Genomic DNA, 22,914 nt, shown 5'->3' on the forward strand with positions numbered 1-22,914 from the left:
GACCAATAAGGCCTTGTGCGGACTGGGGCCAGCATACTTGAGGGACCATCTCTCCCCGTATATTCCCTGGAGGACCCTCCACTCAGGAGAAAAACAATTGTTATCGGTCCCTGGCCCCAAGGAGGCCTGCCTTGCCTTTACTAGAGCTAGGGCTTTCTCAGTCCTGGCTCCTACCTGGTGGAACGCTCTTTATCTACTGAGACCAGGGCCCAGCAGGATTTACTATCTTTCCACCAGGCCTGTAAGACAGAGTTGTTCCACCAGGCTCATGGCTGAGGTTGGGCCTCTGCTGGCTGGAGGATGCAACATCTACCCCGCCCCTGTGAAAGCTGCCCACCACTGTTTTTCAGCTTCTGTTTCTGTGCTGCTATATCTAGTTGTACTATTGAATTGTTTGTTAATAGTTGTATTGCTTCTGCTAGGCAAAGAGTGCTGCTATTTTTATACGATGTTTTAATGTTTTAATATGGAACGTTTTAAAATGATTTTAAGGTGGTTATCCACCCTGAGCCCGCTTGCGGGGAGGGCGGAATACAAATATGATATAAATAAATAAATATATCTACCCAGTTGTTTTACTGTGCCATGTTAGTTTGGAGTAGGATAGTTTAATCCAGCTTCTAGGAAGTTCCTAGTTATATAGGCTGTGTTCCAAATAGTTGCTTAGGCTCATGTGATACAGGTTCCTTATGCACATCTGCCATATTATTAATAGGTAAATTCTGATCCTAAAAAGTCGTTTTTACTTGATCAGAAATTCTTTCAGTCCAGCTAGCTAAATCCAGCTGAGATAATAGGAGATCATCTTTTTGTGTTCTAGAAGTTCTAAAAGCTTTGTGTTCATTTTAAATATTTTTTATGGTTTATGATAGTCCTGGGTTCTCTTCACAGGCCATTGCATGTTGCTGCTCGAAATGGGTTAACAGTTGTAGTTCAGGAACTTCTAGGGAAAGGAGCAAGTGTTCTGGCAGTAGATGAAAATGGTAAGTAAAGCAAAACAGTGCTGAACTGAACCAAGGATACAATTTGCCCCACATCTTATTTCCTACAGACACCAACCAGATGGACCTCACCAACTTGGGAGCACCTATTTCCTATACTCTTACAGAATTTAGAAACATACTACCTCTGAAAATAGAGGTTTTATTTAGTTCTTATGAGTAGTACCTGTGGATATCCTCAATAAACCTGTCTAACCCTCGTCATACCATCTAACCACTGGCTATCATACATCGTGTGGCTGTGAATTCTTTGTTACCAATTATAAGAAGTATTCCTTCTTTCTGTCATGAATCTTCTCTCAGTCATTTTCATTGACTAATTTTGTGCATAAAGCATCATGAGATGCAGCTGTGAACTGTACCGTGGTGTCCTTCATCTGAGTCAGAAGGTAGGTTGCAGAAATTGAGAGAGAATGGCAATTGTACATAGGTTTTATGGTTAGGGAGGGAGATACTCCTTTAATTTCTAGAGAGTTGTGTACCAAAGTGTGATTGATTTGAGAGCAGTTGGATACAAGGGTAAAACTACAAGTTATCTTGATGACGATTCCCAAACTTGCATTTGCCAAGAAACATTGGGAAGGAATGGCGCTTAACTTTTCACATGCCCACCAGTTCTCTCCTGTGAATTTCCACTGACTGGTGGGAAAAAATGGTTAAAGTTGGCCTGTGGGAACGTTTGCAGGGGAGAATTGACAGGTGGACAAAGAGTAAAGCACTTCTTTCGTTTCTTCTGACTTGCTAGTTTCTTCTCTTATTATTATTCTCTGATGATGATGATGATGATGATGATGATGATGATGATGATGATGATGATGATGATGATGATGATGATAGGAAGTAAAGGGCAGCTGCAATACTGCTGTCATGCTGCTCTCAAACAGTAGAACCAATGGGACATGTTTTATCACAAAATAGCAAAGAGTCCAGTAGCACCTTTAAGACTAACCAACTTTATTGTAGCATAAGCTTTCAAGAGCCACAGCCACAGATGCATCTGACGAAGAGAGCTGTGGCTCTTAAAAGCTTATGCTACAAGAAAGTTGGTTAGTCTTAAAGGTGCTACTGGACTCTTTGCCATTTTGCCACTGCAGACTAACACGGCTAACTCCTTTGGATCTCTGTTTTGTCACGTTTCTCTTCTCTTGCCTAAGGAGGATGCTTTTGCCACACAACCCCCCCCCCCCCCCCCACAGCTAACATACAGGGGCGCATGTGCTTAAAAGCCCAGGGTTGTACCATTCTAGGAATACTTTTTCTCCTCTTTGAAGCTAGGTTCCTGGATATATCACTTTATTGATCAATATATACTTAATTATTTCAGAAATACAAGGTAAGGAAAATATACTTTGTTGCTGTACAAATCAAATGAGCTTGTAGAATACATCTGAAGATTTTGAACCTCTCTCTAAAACAGAACTATGATTGTATTTTTACTATAGGTTATACACCAGCTTTGGCCTGTGCTCCTAATAAGGATGTGGCTGATTGCCTAGCTCTCATTTTGGCCACGATGATGCCTGTTTCGTCGAGCAGTACCTTACCTTCCCTTACATTCAATGCCATTAATCATTACACCAACACCTCAAAAACTGTCACCTTTGACTCCTTGCCAATTATCAGGAGTGAACATAGCTCTTACTGTAGTTTCAACAACATTGGCAGGGAAGATGGCTACACATATACGGAAGAAGATGAACTTAATGACTCAGATTCCGAAACCTATTAAGAAGCTCCATTGGAGGTCTAACAGGTGAACTCATTTGCTGAATTTCAAGATTCTGGTGTTGGAAGAAGCAGTCTGAGTATAAAAAAGGACAGCCCAAAGAGAAGATTTTTAAAAATGTGATGCATATGGAAGATTTGTACTACTCCTGAAGGTTTTAAAAAAGCAGCTTATACAAAGGAAACAATTTCTTGAAAATGCTTGGAATCCATGGTGCAAAAAATTACATAGAATGTTATTTAATTGCAGTGTATTGGGTTGTCATTGGTGCAAGAAATAATCCCGACAAGGCTGTGCACCATTGTCTATATAAATGAACGCATAGTTGTCTGACAAAGAGGACAACAGATTTAAATCCTACCAATAAAAAACTAAGACCATTTTGAAGGCAATAATTGAGTTTGGTACAGAAGGCATTGTTTGTGCAGCAAATTGCCAAAGGACCAAATAACTTATAAACTTTTTAATTACAAAAAACTTTTTGAGAAAACTTGAATAGATTAAGTAATAGTCTTAACCAACCCTTGAATTAATTCTGGCAAATAATCCTAGACTTGGTTTTAAACATTGATTTGTTTTTAATCATCTAACAGCCTTCCAACACTATTAAATGTACCATGAAAAAGGAGATACTTTTCAGTTGTGTGTTTTCTCTCAGATGAGATGGGAAAGAACTTGTCACAGTCTTACAGTACTGAAACTGTAACCAGCTTAGTCAGGTTGTAGTCAGGGTGAAATTTATATTATAATGAAGGTGAGTCAGAGATGCAGTCATGATTGAGATTCCCCAGCCCCCAATTTACAAACAATCCTGCTGTTTTAAAAAATATTTTTATTTAGAATAAAAGAAGGGTAACTACTTGGGCAAGTGAGACTGCACAAAAACAGAACTGCAATATCCTGACGCCCTGAGAGGCTGCCTTAAAGGAATGGAATTTTTTACAACTCACCCAATCTTCTACATCACAAAGTAAAAGGAGATTTGTGCCTCTGTGGTGTACATAATTTTTAAAAAACTCCTAGGGTTTTAAGGCACTGGATGTGGTTATGGGTGATAAAAATGGTTTCCTTCTTATCAAAAAGGTACAGTGTTGGATCTTCAGGAACATTATATGCTTTGTCTAGTAGCTTATCAAAAGATAAGTTCCCTCTGCTATAATTAAAATGAATCTTATGTTTTTCTAATTTATAACAGGCTACTGTAAAAAATTAAAGAATGGAAAACTTTTCTCCAACCTAAGCTAAAGTTTCTGTTTAAGTAGAGGTATTTACTTTATTTGGTTCTGTTTTAATTGAAAGATAACCATTATAATTAAACGCTTATGCACATGCAAGAACATTTTCTTGCATGTTGAGGTAAAATACAAATAAATTTCTATAAACTGTACCCAAACTTTTATCATTTTTGTATTATGAAACTGGAAACTCCAATGCCGTTGTAAATTATCAGCTTGTTTTCTGAACATAAAGTGTGGAAACACAGGACAGTATTTTGAACTATTTGATAATTTTGTGGATTTTTGAAGAATTAATGAGCATGTACATAGAAATAGCAACTGCTTGAATACTGTATTTACCTGCACTCTTTGAGTACATCAAGATTCCTGTGTATATTTTACAGAGTATAATAAAACCCAGATGTGAGAGTTGTATTTAATGAATAATATGTGTATCAGTGTGAGATAATTAAGTGTTGATTCTGAAAAGGGCTTTTTATTGGATGCCTCAGATTTATAAATTCTATTACACAAAGCCTTTTTGATCCTCTTAATTCTAAACACTGGTAAGTCAAATACTTAAAGGTAATTATGTCACTAAAGTGGTATTTAATTACTTTTGTGTAATTTAAAAGGGCTTTGTATTTTTAGTCAGAAAATCCTTTTATTCAGAAAACACTTCTTAGACCCTCTTGTATGGGAGGCTTAGGGGTCCCCGAGCTGCTAGAGGAGCAGCAGTGAAGGATTAGAACTATATACTGGGGGGATGATCTTGGCTTCATAACCAAAGTAGTCTTCTTCTTAAAGACCTTATTTGGTTCCAAAGCACAGGAAGAAAAATTGAATAACCCTAATAATCTATTTTAGTTTCGATATATGGTACAAAGGAAAGATTCTTGTGCTCTGGACTTTTTCCACCGTCAAAGTCAGGATACCACTATTTTGGGGTAATGCGCTAAAGAGAAGATACAACTGTACCTTTGTTAAAAGACAGCCAAATCTTTGTTTTGTAAAGACAGTGAATAAAATGAAAAGTATTTTTCCAACTCTTTCAGGAGATAAATGGTTAATCAACCATTCAGAAAATATGGCAATGAAATTTAAGAAGCAAGCAAAGGTGATGCTGCTTTATCAGTGAATAATGCTGTCAAGTTTTGTAGGTCTGAAATAAATGGTGTATGATTGTTTGGGTCAAACATCAAAATAGTGTTGCATGCGCCATTTGACTCGGGCACGTCTGTGATTTTTTTCCCTATTTGTGGGGAAGGGGTGGTGGAACCACATACCCACAACTCCTATTCCTGGGTGCTGATAACAGCTACTCCAGACCCCTTAGGCAAAAGGAAGGCACTGGTCCATTTTATTTTGTCATGCTTTTCATCCTCTGGGTTCTCTGACGTTGTATGCCCATGCAGTTTATGAGTCCAGACACAGCCTTAAATAAAACCTCTTCAGTTTATTAAGTAAAGAGTGCTGCTGAGTATAAAGCACTTGAATTCAGGCAATAGATATGAAAACAAACAATCCTTTCTATTGCTAGGCTAAAATCTGCCTAAAAACCACACAAAGTTTGCTACCTAAGCATCTCTGGTTAGTTGGTAGTCTCTCACCCATTTGTTCAGCAAAAGAGTCCATTTCCATGCCATGCCGCATGTGTCATATTGAGATGACAAGTGGCATGGAACCAGTAGCTTCTGTTTCACATGATAGTAGAAAACTTGAGATTAAGCCTTCCCGCTTCTCCGGTACCTTTATATACACTGGCAGCTCCTGCCACCAAATCTTTATGTTCCCTCTAAGCTGGTGCTTAGTGCATGAACTGCAGCTGCCAGTCAGCGAAATGCGTGGAGCCTTGTAATTTATAAAATACTCCTAAAACAATGTTTCAGGCATATACAGTTAAAGCCCAATCCACACTACTGGAAAATATCTTTTATTGGATTTTCAGTTTATTCATTTTAGTGCACTATTTTTTGTTGTAACAAATGCTCATTCTAGTCCTTCTCATACCATCGTCCATATAAACCAGCTGTTATTAAGCCTGTAGAAGCTCCCTTTTTCTGCATGAAGTAGTAGTAGTTCTTCCAGCCCAGATGATTAGCAAAGTCCAAAGTGACTCCTGATGTTAGTAAAAGAGGAAAGACGAAAGCAGTGCTGAAATTTCCTTGGAGTTGAAAGTCTATCAGTCCAGTGGCCTCTGTGACTTCTTGCCCACAAGTGCTATAGTTGAGACCAGCACATTTCACTAAGACACAGGTTTGTACATAGTATGTTCCATGCACTGTGTGTAAGCCATCAAAAACTCCCAACACATACAATTCATTAGTTTTATCAAATCTCTGATAATTTAAATAACAACAAAGGGTGTTGGAACAGACTTGGATGTTGCCTTCAGTTTCAGTAATGGGCATTAAAGTGAAATTATCGTACATCATTTCTCCATAGAATACAGGAAAGGTTTGATGGGCTTTTTTCAGTGCTTTTTCACAGTGGACTTTATCTTCCTTATGACAAACATTATTGTCCGTATGGAAGCCTAGGGAACTTTTCTGCACGTTACTATCAGGTGATGTAATGTCCTCCATGTGGCTTTTATTCTCTGATGTAACGACAGGGATTTCAGCCACTATAAGCTTACCATTAACACTTTCCATGTCATAATAAATGAAAGACTTGGATGGTGTGTATATACCACTTCCTGTCATACCCAGGTTAGGATGGTGAATGTTTGCTGCCAAAAAATTGATGTTAAAAGCAGTCGCAAAGGCTTGTTGAAACTCTACAGCTGACAGGAGTGGGAGCTGGTTCATCCATGCAGTAGGATATGCAATCTGCTTTACATTATATTTCTTTATAAGGCTCACAGTTGGTTCATAAAAAAGGATATCAAAACAAGTGAAGAGTCCAAATTTGCCTGCAAAAGGTGTATCAAAAAGTGTGTGATCTACCTCTGGTGGGGTATCAAAGGCATACTCAAAATACAGATTCCATTTTCGGTATCTGGCTATGAGAGTGCCATTGTCACTGAATGCTACATTGGTGTTAAACTGGTATCTCCCATCTGGTGGGCACTTGGAATCACTATGCTTGCAGGGCTGCTTAGTTCCTACGTTGGCTACAATAAACACATTGTTCTTCTGTGCCAGACAGCTGAGTCGATGAAGAACCTGAAGAAAGTTTTTAAAAAGTGTTAATGCTGTGTGATAGCTTGGGCAATGCTATTAATTAGCCATTCACATTAACTATACATTTTAACATGTGGACATGTAACTTGAGTTTTAATTAGAACCGTTGCTTAGAATAGCCAGTGTTTATGAAGGTGATGTAAACAACCATCTCTAGTGCTGGCACTGCAGTGGAGATTCTCTCCCATACATTAAATTTCTGTGTTGAAATATTTACATTCATTGTAGCAGGTTCGATCCTCAGTGCAGAGGAAGGTTTCTTGCACCAGATGGAGCTTTGTATGCATTCTACTGTGTCTGTTACTCATGCAGTCAGTATAACATAGAACACTTTAAAAACAAAAAACTGATGAAACGTGTGGTTGCCCAAAGATTTACATAAGCAGAAGCAATGTCTCTCTCAAGGGTAGTAGTAAACTTTGGAAAATACAGAATAATTTATACTAAGTAAACTAGAGGAAAAATCTTAAAAGATTTTTGTGTGTTGATTTAGAAGGGTTTTTTGAACAGCAAACATTAATTCTGTGAAGCAAAAACCGAAAATGTGAAAATTTGTGACAAATAGGCCCTGTGTGCCCTAAGAAAGCTATCCTCTTTACATACACAGCCTTCAGCAAGAGAGTTTGGTGTATGCAAAAGCATACAGCATGGAGTGCCTTAAAAATTCTTTATGAGGTTTTGAAGGCTCTCGAGGTAGTTTGGTTCAGAATTCAGATTAAAATACCAAATTCTGGCTGATTTGGTAAAATCTGGGTATTCCAAATCAGGTATCCTGAATTTTTACAGAATTTTCAACAACAACAAAATTGGTAAAATTCAACTACTGTTTTCTGTCGTAAAATCACACTGGGAGCTATCCGGTGGGATGGAAGAGTCATTTTTCACCAACTTTGGTGGGAACCTACTCCAGACTGTTCACTAAAAACCCCTCAAGTTTCATGAAGATTGGACCTCAGGGGCCAATGTTATGAGCCCCCAAAGAAGATGCCTCCACCATTTCTCCATTATTCCCTATGGGGAAAAATATCTCAGGGTTATTTGGGGGATGGGGGTGGCATTTTTCATGCACCTTGTTAAACGGCTCATAGAATTTCATGCACCTTGTTCAGGAGCTCATAGAACTTATCCACAGAATCCAATCTTCCTGAAACCAGACGGGTCATTAGAGGAAAGTTAGGAGTAGGTTCCCTGAAAATTTGGTGGAGTTTGCTGGAAAAGTGCCCTCCCCAGCCCCCCTGGATAACTCCCAGATATTTTTTGCCATGGAGAATGGACAGTGGGTGGAGGCAACTTATTTGAAGGCCCATAAATTTACACCCTTCTCAGTTTAATGATTTAGAAGAGTATGCTTCTGTTCAGGATTGCACTGTTAATCTAGTTCTTAGTAATAATTGCTCTCCTTTGTCTAAGCCCTATGAAATGCTATTATGTTTATTTATTTATATGTATCACTACATTGTATCTCGCATTTAAAAAGCATGGTTTTTAAAAATAACAATTTTACTACATTAAGGGATTCTGCAATTGATACCTCTGTGTCCTTGAACAAGTGTGCTTCTTTGCATGGGTTCCAAGTCACAGAGTCAGGATAAGGATTTAAATCCAAGTAAGGATAAATGGATGTCCTGGTGAAGTTGAATCCCTGAATTCCGTCTTCAGGAAAGACAATGATTTTTGCCCCCTAATGGTAAATAAAGATGTTTATTAGGCAGGAAAAGGGGAAAAAAAGAAGGAATTACATGAAATCTTTTCTAAGGAGAAGCTGTGGATATGCATGAGTATAGTGTGAAATATTTAGCTGCATCAGAAAACAAGTTGGGATAGTATTACATGGTTAGTCTTTCTATGCCATTTTCCTTCTTGTTGAAAAATCCATCTCTAGGTAATACTACACTAATTTGTTTTCCATTGATGTTTTATTTAGTGCATCAACTAAAATTAATCTGGAGTATTATTAATATAAGGACCATCAATTTTCCTCTGCTCTAGGCTTTTCAAGGGAGCTGTGTGCTTCATGAGGTGTTAAAGTAAAGTGTACCTTTGAAGTAGAACTCATGACGACCTTGTGAAATCCCACCTTATGGGGTCTTCAAGGCAAGAGAGAGATGAGCAGAGGTGGTTGGTTTGCCATTGCCTTCCTCTGCATAGCAGCTCGTCTTCCTTGGTGATTTTCCATCCAAGTACCAATCCTGCTCAGTTTCCAACGTCTAATGAGGTTGGGCTAGTCTGGGCTATTAGGGCTGCATGTGGTGTTATACAGGCATTTTTTGATCAGCTATGGGTTCTTATATTTTCAGCTGGATGCCTTCCATTTTTTGCTTTGCTATGCTAGAGAACTTGAACACGCAGGAGCCTTTTTCAGATGTTACATTTTACTTGTGTTCAGTGTAAGATGGATTCTTGTTGCTTATTACCATGTTGAATTCTTGCCTTTGGGCAAATGAATACTGGCAAATGTATACTGCTATAAACAGATTATGTGCACAGCCTGAACTTGCAGCATCCTATATAAAATGTGCTTATCTGTGCAGGCCAGCTGTGGACATTACAAAGCTCCTAGAGGCACGAGATGCTTACCTAGCCTTTTTGCCCCCCAGGCACAGCTATTAAAGGTGGGGCGAGAAGTTCCCTCCCTCAGTTCTTCTTTAGCTGCTGCTGAAGAAGGATGTGTCTTCTTCTCTGGTCCATGGTTTCATCACTATAGATGCAAGTTAGAGCCTTCAGTTCCATCTTGTCAAAGGCCCTCTTCATGAAGCGTTCCCGTTGTAGGATGAAGATGGCTTTATCTGGGTGACTGCCTTGCGGTGTGTGGTCTGCAAACAATTTACGCCCAAAGTGAGCCATGAAAGGGCATCACAACTTAAAGCAGCTCTTTGGGAGTCAGCACTGGAGGGCTCTACTAAATCCAATCATATTGCCACAGAGAATGGATGCCACAGAGAATGGGACTTCTCAGTCTCCCCAGCATGTTTGGCACCTATCTCTGCTCAGAAGGACCAGTCGGTTCCAGCTACGCCTTTATCTGTTCCATCTTGGTGCCAGTTAGAGCCACCTACAAAAAAGGCTAAGCTCAATCAAAGCATGCTGATACACCATCAACTTCTAAGTCACAAATGAGGAAAAAACCCTCTTCTTCAGCTCTGATCCCTTCAGTTACATCAAGTCCAACCAGGTATCTGAGAACTCCATCTCCCAGACAGCATTCCACTTTGGTTCCATCCCTTTCAGAGGGTGAGATTTCTGAAATAAAACCACTACAGCCAGTTCTCCATTGCTGTCATCACCTATACAGCCTGTGAAAAGACAGAGGGGTCCCTTGAGTCCACCTGAAAATGACAATCGCTTGGAACTGTCTTCTCTATAAACTACATTGGTTCCATTATTCTCCATATGGTTTCCAATATCATGCTTACGGATTTGACAGTTTGCTGAGCACGTACCAGCCCCCTCATTAATTCTTCCATGGTGAAGATCCTTATGTTTGGTGTAGTGGTTAAGAGCAGCAGAACTCTAATCTGGAGAACGGGGTTTGATTCCTCACTCTTCTGCTTGAAGCCAGCTGGATACCTTGAATCAGTCACAGCTTCTTGGAGCTCTCAGCCCCACCCACCTCACAAGGTGATTGTCATGAGGATAATAATAACACACTTTGTAAACCACTCTGAGTAGACATTAAGGGTGGTATATAAATAAAATGTTGTTGTATTATGCTTCAGTTTACTCAGAACCAAGAGGTAAAACTAAACCTACATTGGTTCCAGCCAAGGTTCCAGAAAACAACACTATCCTGGAACCGGTGAACCATACTATGCACTCTGACAACAATTCCAATGTCGGCTCTGATCTTGCATCTGAATCTTCTCCACTGGCATTTATTTGTGATAAATCTGCTGTATCACCAAGTGAGGAATTCCACTTGTACACTGAGCAGTTAGTTTGGATGGTGAGATCTCTGGAGACTGAGGTAACCTGCTCTTCTCCAAACTCTTTGGATCCAGTCTTCATAGTCCTGCACGCAGAAGGACTGGACCGGTGGCATTTCCAAACGTGCAAGGCATGCTTGATGTGACCAAAGATGTGTGGTCCAGACTGGCCTCAATTCCAGCAACATCAAAAAAGCTACATAATATGTATAAAACCAAACAAGAAGGATCAGGTTTTTTGTTTACTCATCTTCCTGCCAATTCTATTGTTACTGAGACCCTTCAAGGCAAAGGCCTCCAAAAAAGCACTAGCCATTTGGCTCCAATCAATAATGAGGGCAGGAAACTAGATATAGTGGGCAGAAACATTTATTTTTCAAGCAAGCGTTTATTGGCATATATAAAAATATAAGATTTTAAATACAGAAATGAGTCCATACAGAATGAGATTAAACGTTTATGCTTCCATAGTCTTAACTTTTAGAATCGGTAATTATGAGACTACCATGGCCTGCTATCAGCTTTTCTTATGGGAAAAGATAGGCCCATACTTAAGCCTAATCTCTGGTTATAAGCAAAAGCTTGTAAACATTTTGCAAGGAGAAGCCATAAGGCATAAACAACAAATTAATATAGCCAGACATATTGGAGATTGCTCTTCGAGAGCTATGGCTTCCGCAATTGTCATACATTGGCATGCGTGGCTCAGAACCACAGCACTATGATGACCTTCCCTTTGGAAGTGGAGACCTATTTTCATCCACCACGGACAAAGCACTCAAAAAGATTAAGGATGAGAAGGTAACAGCAAGGTCATTGGGTATCACACGTCTCTACCCAAATCCTTTCAAACAAAATTTTCCCCACGGTCATATGTACCTTATAATAGTAAATAAAATCAGTTCTATCCCCAACCAATGCCCACAGTGCCCAGAGGCTCTCAACAGTCTTCTTCCTCAGCCTCTGCTCAACCTCAGAGGAGATACTTCCAAACCAAATCACAGGACAGTTCCTGATCCCCAAGGAATCAGTCTGGGTTCAATGAGCAAGGCTTTTGACACCACATCCTCTTGTGCAGTGTCAGTCAACCACTCACTTCCTCTACAGGCTTGTGGGTCAATCACACAGGAGGCTTGGGTGTTGTCTATAGTCAACCAAGGCTACTGTCTGGAGTTCAAGACAACTTCGCTCAACATTCCCCCTCTGTCCAACCCTCCACCTCCTCCCGCCTTACTCTTAGAGAAAGTGTAGTCATTGCTGAAGAAAGAGGCCATAGAACCGGTTCCATCTGTTTATACCAACAGGGTGTTTTCCTGGTATTTTATTGTGGACAAAAAGTCAGGGGCCTCCTGCCCCATTTTAGACCTCCATTCCCTAAACGAGTTTATAGTTTCAAAAAGTTTCAAATGTTGTCGTTAAAAGAAGTTTTACCCCTGTTAAAAAGTCCAGGTTTGGTTTGTTACTGTTGACTTAAAAGATGCTTATTTTCATCTTCCAATAAATGTTCACTGCAGAAGGCTCCTTCGCTTTCAATGTGGCTCCGAGAACTACCAATATAAGGTTCTTCCTTTCAGCCTCTCCTCTGCCCCTTGTATCTTGACGAAAATCATGGCAGTAGTAGTAAGCAATCTCAGAGAAAAAGGGTGTACCATTTTTCCCTATCTTGACAATTGGCTTCTAGTGAGCCAGACCAGAGAATCCATTTCCCAGCACAAGTCTCTGTTTTTCTCTGTCCTCCACCAGCTGAGCCTGAGGGTCAATATGGAGTCTTCCCTGGTTCCCCAACAAAAGGTGATATTTGTAGGGGCATTCTTAGACTCCACACTAGCCCTTGCCTTTCCTACCCTGGAAAGGATAGGGAAATGCTTTTCACTCTGAACAAGGTCCTTTCATACAGGCACCAAATGCAAAACAAATTCAAAGATTGTTAGGTTTTATGGCCTCTCTGGCTCTGATTGTTCCGTTTGCCCGACTGAGGCTTTGTCCCCTGCAGAACTGGCTCATTAAAGTGTTCCACCCACAGTGCCAGAACCCATGCAAGTGGTTTTCTATCCCGAGGCTCATCCATAGGTCCCTGAATTGGTGGAATAACATACAGAACCTCTTAGTGAGAAGCCCCTTTGGCTCCTCCCTAGTTCACATCTTGATCTTCACATATGCCTCTTTGTTGAGATGGGGAACTTGTTCTGAGACCAACCAGGTAAAGGGAGCATGGTCTCCTCAAAAATCGTATATGCACATCAACCTCCTCAAGCTAAGAGCAATAAGGTATGCCCTGAAGCCTCTTGTTTGCCTAGTGGAAGGCAAGAATGTTCAGATATGCATGGACAATACAACTGCATTAGTTGAACAGACAGGGGGCACAGCTTTCCTGGCTCTCTCCCAGGAATCCTCACTGATACGGGCATGGCCTATCCAGCATCGACTCTCTTTACCATACACATGGTACGGACAATGGCAAGGCAAGGACAATGTTCTGGCAGATGCACTAAGCTGGTCCAAATCTCAGAACTACAAATGGTCCGTTCCCATGAACTTCTTCGGCTGTTTTTGCAATGCAATGTGTGCTTTGTTTTTGCAATGTGAGATCTGTTTGCCATAGACCTCAACAGGAGATGTGCTCGATATTGCTCATGGGCAGGAAAGGGGAAGGCCTCTCTCGGGGATGCCTTTCAGATCCCATGGTCAGGCACCCCCCCTTTATACATTCCCCCCTCATGATGTTGACACTCAGCAAGTTGTTGAGGGAAGGTTCCTTGGCAATTGTAATTTGCTACTCTATTCCAAATGATGTAGGGCAGAATCTACCATTTTCCCTAACACCACACCCTGCTACAGGACGATGTGGTTCTCCACTGTGACCCGGGCACTCTTAATTTGACAGACTGGTTCATATCCTGCCTGAACTGAATTTCTCCTCCACAGTCCAGAAGGTCCTGTTGGAAATCATACCCAGCCAAATGGAAAGGATTTTCTCTTTCGGACACAGGCAACAGCTTGAACCTGGTCTCAGCCTCGTTACCAACTGTTTTGCACTAACTGGTCCAGCTAAAGGATCAAGATTTGGCTCCATTAAAGCCCATCTAGCAGCCATTTCAGCCTACCATAACAATATAAATGGGCAATCTCTCTTTGCCCAGCCACAACGCAAGTTCTTTCTCAGAGGTTTACCAAACCTCTAGCTTCTAGCATCCTGGCTGACTCCCCAGCTTCAATCATGCATAAACCTTTTAAGCCTTTCTTTAAGGTTCTGACAGCTAAAAAAGCCTTTCTGGTGGCTATAACCTCGGCTAGGAGGGTGAGTGAATTGCAAGCCCTGAGATTGCAAGTTAGCTCACTAATCTCCCACGTTGGACTGCACAGAAGACACGACAATGAAAACAGGGTGGCACTTAGCTGTAACTGTTGTTCATCAAGTGGTCTTCTGTGGAGGCACACATCCCTCCCTCCTTCTCCACCATGTGCTCTTTTTCTTACCTTCCTTCTACACCAGTGGCTTAGAGAACTGAGGGAGTGAGCCACTTGCCCCACTTTTTATAGCTGTGCCTGAGGGGGAAAGCGCATGAAAAGGCTAAGTAAGCATCTTGCACCTCTAGGAGCTTTGGTACATCCATGGCTCGTCTGCGCATGCGCAGTTCCCATGTGTGTCTGCACAGAAGACCACTCGATGAACAACAGTAAGTGCAACCCTGTTTTACCTGATGGGACAAATGCAATGGTTAATAATTGCAATACCCACATTTCTCCTGCAACGTGGTCCAAACACAGCATCACCCCACATCATTCCACAATGAACAGACATAAAAATTAACAGACATTCCCCAAATGAACTCAATGTTTCTGCCTTCTATAATGTTAGTGTATGGGGACAGACACACCCAAAGCCTTACAACTGAATCTTTTGGGCTATGGAAATTGGAGATCATCATAGAGCTGAATCCCGTTCTACTGACACAGTCTTCTCCAGCATAGGGCAGGGATGGAACGCAGACGTGGCTGCTGGCTAGAGAGTTGAGGCAGCTGAGAATCCCATTCTCAAAAAAAAAAAATCTTTTGCTTTTTCATCATCTAATCGAATAATGTCCATGTACAGTTCTGCTACCACCCAAACAATCTGAGGCATCACACATACCACATCTTCTATCTCTCCAGAGGACATACCAGCCTGTCAGGTCACTCCAGGGCAACATACTGCCAGGTACATCCTCAACGTTGCCATATGGGACAAGCTGCTACTGGTAGTCTACATCTTTTGAATGACTGTGGTCTTATAAATATTAGAGACCACTTAACATGCTTGGAGGAGGGCTGAGAATGCTTTCTCCCCCTATATTAAACAGCTACAGGCAACTTCTTTCACATCTAGGTATTTAAGAAAGGTTTGCCAGTCCATCTTATTAAAGTCTTCCTAATTGTCAGTTAAATGTAAAAATAGATGTTGGAAGGTTGCTTCGAAGACTAGCAGGTTCTTCTCTAATGATTTCAGGGTAGCTCAATGCAGCAAAAGGACAAGGCACAACACCTTTTAACAACTAATCAGCTTACGAAAGCATGAACTTCTGTCTACAAAAGCCAGCTTCCTACATGGCTGCTGCTATTTTCTCTTCTGCCCCCGTACAACTTGCATTTTATCTTACCTGTTTAGCAGCAGCAATCACTTGCTGCTCATAAATGTCTAGGTTTCTATTCATTAGCTCTAAAGCAGATTGACGATCAGTAATGATGGTTGGATTGGGATTCAAGATGACGTGATGTTCATACACAGCAGCAATGTAATGTCCCCCTGTGTGGACATCTATGGGGAGAACTTCAGGACACAACAGCAGGAGTATGCAGCTGGTGCGCAGTGTGACGACTGCCATGAATCTGAAATGGAATACAGATGCAAGTGCAACATGAGTGACAAGGCATATGAGGCATTTAAATATCTAATGCTTGTAGCTCTTATTAAATTTGACAACTGAATGGGGAGTTCCACTTGCAATACTGAAACTGAACAGAGCCCTTCCAAGTAAGTATGACTATGTCGGTTCCACAGTATGAATTTGTTTCAGTTAACACAGGCACCGAAGGTTGTGCCAGAAATATTTTCACTGATTCCTGAACTGTACAATTATGATTGTACCCGCTAGTGAGAAAAATAGCCACTGAGTGTTGCAATGCTCCACTTCTGGGAGATGGTATTGCTGACCATAGAAAATTTCAGTACTTCTAGGTAATAATGTATACGATCTCTAGCACGAGCTATTTTTAGGCCGACTCCTCACGCCATAAATGTTCTGCCAAATTTTGCCTGGACAGTACTCAGTATTCTAGATAATCTACTCCACATGGGAAAATCATTGTTTAACAATTTACCTACTTATGCTGTATTTCTTAATGGGGATAATTCAAAGAAATATAGCAGCTCAGACTACAGTTTTAAGTACACAAATAACAAAACATTTGGTATCCGCTAAATGATGCAAACTTTTCTCCTTTGTTTTGGAGCCTGGTCTCTTGTTCTGGAGTTTTTACAACAAAAGGAAATCTTTTCTTGCACAAAGTCTACTATAATACTGTTACAATTGATGGGATGAAATATAGGATACTAAAGTGTGTACTAATTTCAGGAATAGATTGCATTTACACAAAAACAGTTGCAAGCATGACTAAAGATGAACTATTTCAGCAATATAGTAAAGATTCCAGTAGCATTTTTAAGACTAACCAACTTTATTGTAGCATAAGCTTTTGAGAGCCAAAGCTCTCTTCGTCAGATGCATGCAGACTACAGACTAACATGGCTAACTCCTCTGGATCTATTTCAGCAATGCGGTTTCTCATAACTCGTGTAGGCAGTACATTTCAGCCCATATTCATTACATAACCGGTAAGGCCAAGCACAGAATTTTCAATATTCCCAATGCCATTTTCTCTATTTTTTGATACAAGGACTCTTATTTGCTGCCTCCCATCATTGTCACTGGCCCTGGCAAGTTGTTTTCGGATATCATTATGCATAAATTCAGGATGCATCAGGCAAAAGAGAGGGAGGGGACACCATTAAAGGCTTGGTAGAATTTAATCCAAAATACTGCTATGAAAAACCAGAATTTGCAGTTTTGGTGCCCAAATGGATCCCCAAGTAATACAAAAGGTGCAGCAAAATGTCTATCGTTGCTTCAAATACTATGTGACCTGAATAGGTAGGGGGCAAACTGTGCAGTCATACTTGTTTTGCATTGATTTGAGTACCTGCAGTACCCCCAAAATAAACTTTTTGCAACTTGCACTATTCTAGTTCCTTCTGTGCCTTGGATTAGCACTCATGATGCCTATCTTGGTAGGAATCCATCCGTCTTGGTATGATGCATCTGACAATAGCTTAATCCACGTTATGGTAGGAAGGAGGATAACTTTCCCTTAGATCAAGGGTTTCCTGGAAGCACCCTGGTAATACTAGCTACCACTCAGGAACCTCCTAAGAACATCTAGACTGGATCACAAGAAGGGTTCCTTCTGGGACAGTAATAGACCACTAAATGAATAACTGGGTATAAACCCTTAAGTATACCATATGGAAGACTGGGTAGCAATCATGCAATCTAGCACATATGGAAGAGATTAAGAGGAACATCCCAGAGAAATATATTGTACTATGGAAACAAAAAAAATGTCTTTATAACAAGAAGGTTTATTATAGAAAAAAACGGGGAAATGGTGGTTGGAAAAGAGACAAAATAGCAAAACCAGAAAGAGCACACTTTCACACAGCACATGGTCTCTCAAACGAAAGCAATAAAGTCTAACTCAGCTAAGAACACTTTACCTATGTTGAGCAGGCTGTTTAATTTTATTTATTCATTTATGTTATTTATAGTCCACCTTTCTCACCGAGACTAAAGACAGATTGCACAGGGTAAGTCAACATGATCAATAACTGGGGCATTCATTAGACAAGGCGACAGAGGAAGCAAATGCAAAACTCGCAGAAATTTGAAAACAAGCAGAAATCCAATAAAGAGCTGAAACAATGCTGAAATAAAGATTAAGGCATTAAACATGACACACATCAGAGAATGTGTGCGTATGGGCAGTCGTTAATTTTGCCTGTTTATAGGTGGCATCTGCAGAAGGCTCTGTTCAGATGACTGAAACTGCTGTGGTGGAACATAGGGAGGGAGGCAGTCCCACAGATATGAGGGACAAGGCCATGAAGAGTTTTGTGTGTGACAGCCAGTCCCATGAATTGAGCCTGGTAACTGATGGAAAGCCAATGGAGTGACTGAAGAATGGGAATAATATGCAGGCTCCAGCTAGCTCCCAATAATAACCAAACTGCAGCCTTCTGCAGCAACTAGAATCTCCAAGTTGACTTTGAGAGAAGACCTATGTAGACTGCATTACAGTAGCCTAGTCTCAATGTTACCATAGCAAGAATTCAGGTGGTCAGATCTTCAGAGCATGTACAGAATTTCTTGTAGTACCAAGATAGTGGCGGAGTCTTTAACCCCTGCCCACTGGTCTTCGGGTCTCCAGATGTCCCACTGTTCCAAAGTGGGGACAAAGAAAAGTCCAGAGCTCTTAGGTTTTTACGGGCAATAGAATCTGACCTAAGCTAGCCTCCTCTGTAAGACTGATCAGCAGATCTAGCCAATCCCAGGTAAGCTCGATCTCTGACATCAATAGTTACGGTTACCAACCAGAAAATTCCCAAAATACGTGCCAATCAGGCAAATGGTAGTCCTACCCTATTAATGACTCAGCACTTCTATGAAAAATGTAGGTCTGGCCCAAATGTCCTTTGCCCAAAAGGGATTAAGTTTGGCCAGGTAGCTCAAATGTGTACTGAGTAGGAGAGATATTCTCATGCAAACCCCAGGGGGTCCAAAATTCCAGATGCTCTAGATGTAGGGATCCCAGGTGCCCACAGGTGGCAGGCAAGCTCCCGGGGGTTCGCCTCCTTGCCCGCTGACCCACCAGTGATCGGCAGGAGGTGACAAACTCCAGCAGGTTGCCTGCCACCAGCAGGTACACCAGGAACGCGCACTACGCACACTTACAGCAGGCACAACGATATCATTCCTGGAAGGAACGTCGTCATGCCAGCCGCAGGGGCACTCCTATGCTTCATTTGGGGCCAATTTTGGACCCAAACCGGCAGAATCGGCCCTGCATGTAGCGCGGAAACGTTCATGCAGCCGGCACGACAACAACACGTCTGGGAATGATGTCATCTGGACAAGATTTATCAGAATGGCTCTCTAAGGTCATTTCGAAGAACACATTCCTGGAAGTAATCCCCTTTTATTCAGTGGGTTGGTCTTCTGAATAGACCTGCCTAGGATTGCTCCCAAGACAACAACAAACAGCCAACCTTCCCCAAATACAAATAAGCAGGGATGGCAAAATCCCAAATGTTTGGTTACTTCAGCTCCTAAAAATTGGGTTGCCTGGGGTTAGGAACCTCATAAAATATTTTTAAGACCATGCTAAACTGCAATTTTTTATTTTTTTAGTTATTTGATTTTATACCACTTCTCTTCCATTAAGATCTTGAAGTGTAATTCAACTGTAACTTTTGGTAGTGTAACTTTTCACCTTCTGAAACAAAAACAGTAAAAATTTTATTTCACCAGATTCATGAGGTAAAATAATTTTCCAGTATATTTAAAACATCAAAAACTCAACAAATGAGTGATCTACCCTAAAGTTTGGGGGCCCACTGGTGAGCACATTGTTCTTTTTATATGACAAAACATTATGTCTCAGAACAGAAAGAAAACATTTTGTTCTTATTACTGGGAAAAATGGATTGGAACCAGAAGTGATTTTTGCCTGAAGCGTAGGAGGGAAAGCGTATGCAGTTTCCTCTGTCCCACAAATAACTTGGGCCTGTAGAACTAGGCATTTGTTTATTTCATTTTTTTTAATGCTTTTCTGCACAGACTTTAAAAAAACAGATATGTGTTCTTTGGATACCAGCTCCAATACTCTAATGTATAGCATTGAGAAAATGGAGTACTATGCGTTTGTACAATCCACGTCCACATTCAGTCTTGTCTCTTTTTAGTCCTATATCACAAAACAGAAGACAGCAAGAAAATGAGCTTGTAATATACCTAGGCTGACAAACTGGCTTTTGCCACTTTCAGGTGCAGTCATATTTGTGAAAGCGAATTCCTTGCTAAACAGTGAAAAACTATACGTCAGTGTGCTGAGGTTGCAAGTAGTGATCTTGCAACCTCTGGACATTGAAAGAAAAAAAGGCACAGCTTGGACTGGAAAAGAGATTTAAATCGCTGTGGAAATACGCTATAGCCAATCTGAATATTCTTTTCACCAACTTAAAATTCCAAGTTATGGCGTGATTTAAGAAAATGATAGCAAGTTCTACAAGAAGAATATCAGTTTCTGTCAGGTACCTGCAAATTTCAAAACCAAAAAAGCATCATTTTCAAGATTAAGTTTTATTCTAATGTAAACTTCCAGTCTGTGCCATTTCTATGCACCCGCAGAGACAAATATTGCAGATAGCCGTGATATTTTGCATGAGTCCCATAAATGATTATTGCGGAGGTGCTGTTGTAATGACCCTTGTACTTATGATGAATACTCTGGAGATCTACACAGAAATGTCACATATGGTATCTGTTGCATTTCGTTGGTGTATAATCTCATTTTGCCTAAACGATGTGGGAAACGCCACCAGACTCTGGCCTCCCCGACGCAGACACCGACTGCCCGGCGCTTCTCTGCCTGCCCAAGCGCCTGCGCAGCAGCCAGCCGTCCCCCCGCCCCCACACACCAGCCTTCTCACCTTCGGAATTCTAATTGGCTGCTGCTTAGGCATATTTGGCCAATCAGAAACCGAACTTTGGTGCCGCGCCCCCTCCCCGTGCGTGCCCCAAAGAGAAAGTTTCTTTCGTCGGCGCCGAATATCTGGAAGCTCCGCCCACTCCGTTGCCTCTTCTCCCCCGCTATTGGCCGCGCCGACGGTCCGTACAGCGAGGGGGGCTCTGCCCATCATGTGAAAACGCTTTCCTCGTTGGTCGAAGGGCGGCTACCTGTGCATGTGGAGATGGATGGGGTCGCTCCTCTCTGATCCGGCAAGCACAGGCGAGCGAGGGATGGCGCCTCAAAGCGTCGAGGAGGAAGAGGAGTGCGTCAGCGGGGCTCAACTCATCGCCGAGGCCCTGAAGACACAAGTGAGTGTGGACCCTTGAACTTAGCAGCAGCCGGAAGTGTCCGTCTAACCTCGCTACGGAAAGCGGCGAGAGTCATTTCGTTTCAAAACTGTAGGGGAAGGGCAGGGATGAATAAATCTTTTCAAAAGGACCGAATCTCGCCCTGATGGCCGGGGCTTCTCAGTTTAGAGGCTGCAATCTCTAGTCAGGGCTCTGCCCTGTTTCTAAACAAACTTTCCCTTTCCGCAAGTGCTTACCTAAACTGTTGTTTAGAGTCGTTGGAGTCAAACACACTGCAAGAGGAGGTTTCGCCTCTAGCTTGGGAGCGTAGTTCCTAGATCTGGATGTTTCAGAAAGGCAGTAGTGTTGGTCTGCTGTAGAACAGCAGGATTTGAGTCCAGTGGCACCTTAGAGACCAAGAAGATTTCCAGGGTGTAAGTTTTTGAGAGTCAGAGCTCCTTTTTTCAGATAAATCTTCTTAAGGTATCGGAAGAAAAGGAAAATAAAAAAGAGTCCAGTAGCACCTTTAAGACTAACCAATTTTATTGTAGCATAAGCTTTCGAGAATCACGTTCTCTTCGTCAATAAAATTGGTTAGTCTTAAAGGTGCTACTGGACTGTTTTTTATTTTGCTACTACAGACTAACACAGCTAACTCCTCTGGATCTGAAGAAAAGGAGCTCTGACTCTTATAAGTTTATACTCTGAAGATCTTACTGGTTTCTAAGGTGCCGCTAGACTCAAATCCTGCTGTTCTAGATCTAGGTTAGATGTCATGCTGTACTGGAAGCTGTGGAAGGAAAACTGGGAGTTGCCTTGCAGTGTTTCAGAACACTTTGAGGATTAGTTTGTACATAATGACTATCTGCAGATGTCCCTGTAGTCTATTTGCATTTCAAAGGGGATCAGTTTATACATGCCTGATGTTGTAGAACATTTACGTGCAATGTCTTTGACCATCTTCAGGGCTTCAGGGCCTAAGTGCCATGAAATGGTCTCCATTCTGATTTCAGAATAATCTGTGTGCTTCAGATGTTGCAAATTTCCAATGCTGAAGGCACTTTCTCTGCACAGGAATTTGCAAGAAACTCTGTAATGTAATATATATGTAGTACTTTTCAGGTGTATTGCTGGGAAATGGTATAATAGCCACAACTTACAGAACATGTATATATACTAGGAGAAAAAAATACACCACAAATAATTTCCTAAAAAGTTGATAAGTATTTTCTGTGTAAGGATTTTGTATTGTGTGAAGCAGCCCTCCTTTCTCCACAGTGGGCACCCAAAGTAGTTTACATTATTCTCCTCTCCTCCACTTATTCATCACAACAAACCCTGTGAGATCAGCCAGTGAGCTTCCATGGCAGAACGGGATCAAACCCAGATCTCCCAGATTCTAGTCTGTCACCTCAGCCACTACACCTGTAGTGCCTGTATTTTAAAGCTTTGTGTGGTTGCAAAATAAATAGCTGCTGGCCTACAATTGTTCTTTGTTTCCCCTAAATTTAATTTATAATCTGCTTCTTTGTCTGCATAGTCACTGAATACTGAGCATGTTCATGTGAAGGAACATGAGTTCAGAAATTAATTCTGAATGAAAAGTGAAGGAAGCTGTTCAGGAAAACAGGCATAAGAAAAAGTGGAAAGAAAAACTATTAATTCTTCTTGGTTACAAATTAGATGTTTTTTA

General features: G+C 41.2%; 3 protein-coding genes across 6 annotated transcripts in view; 2 read left to right on the forward strand and 1 right to left on the reverse strand.

Annotated features, from left to right (window-relative positions):
• The window catches only part of ANKRD28 (ankyrin repeat domain 28), a 152,780-nt gene extending 148,401 nt beyond the window's left edge, over positions 1–4,379 (forward strand). For all 3 annotated transcript variants that reach the window (XM_054991232.1, XM_054991231.1, XM_054991230.1), the window contains exons 27-28: positions 892–983; positions 2,444–4,379. In XM_054991232.1, the coding sequence (XP_054847207.1) occupies positions 892–983; positions 2,444–2,730 (379 nt within the window). In that variant the 3' untranslated portion in view covers positions 2,731–4,379. The remainder of the gene's footprint in view (positions 1–891; positions 984–2,443) is intronic.
• A 1,061-nt stretch (positions 4,380–5,440) lies between these two features.
• Positions 5,441–21,239, reverse strand: BTD (biotinidase). 2 transcript variants are annotated; one of them, XM_054991236.1, is made up of 4 exons: positions 20,855–20,878; positions 15,690–15,918; positions 8,661–8,810; positions 5,441–7,111 (listed from the first exon to the last, which is right to left on the reverse strand). In XM_054991236.1, exons 2-4 carry the CDS (start codon positions 15,912–15,914, stop codon positions 5,939–5,941), a joined length of 1,548 nt encoding a protein of 515 aa, XP_054847211.1. In that variant the 5' UTR covers positions 15,915–15,918; positions 20,855–20,878; the 3' UTR covers positions 5,441–5,938. The 2 variants fall into 2 exon arrangements, with proteins under 2 accessions (XP_054847211.1, XP_054847210.1); XM_054991235.1 differs by lacking the exon at positions 20,855–20,878 and adding an exon at positions 21,102–21,239 and having other exon boundaries at positions 5,442–7,111.
• The window catches only part of HACL1 (2-hydroxyacyl-CoA lyase 1), a 34,763-nt gene continuing 32,866 nt past the window's right edge, over positions 21,018–22,914 (forward strand). The window contains exon 1 of the mRNA XM_054991234.1: positions 21,018–21,242. Coding sequence (XP_054847209.1) covers positions 21,108–21,242 — 135 coding nt within the window. The 5' untranslated portion in view covers positions 21,018–21,107. The remainder of the gene's footprint in view (positions 21,243–22,914) is intronic.

This window comes from Eublepharis macularius, chromosome 11 (assembly GCF_028583425.1).
Source record: "Eublepharis macularius isolate TG4126 chromosome 11, MPM_Emac_v1.0, whole genome shotgun sequence".
NCBI lineage: Eukaryota > Metazoa > Chordata > Lepidosauria > Squamata > Eublepharidae > Eublepharis > Eublepharis macularius.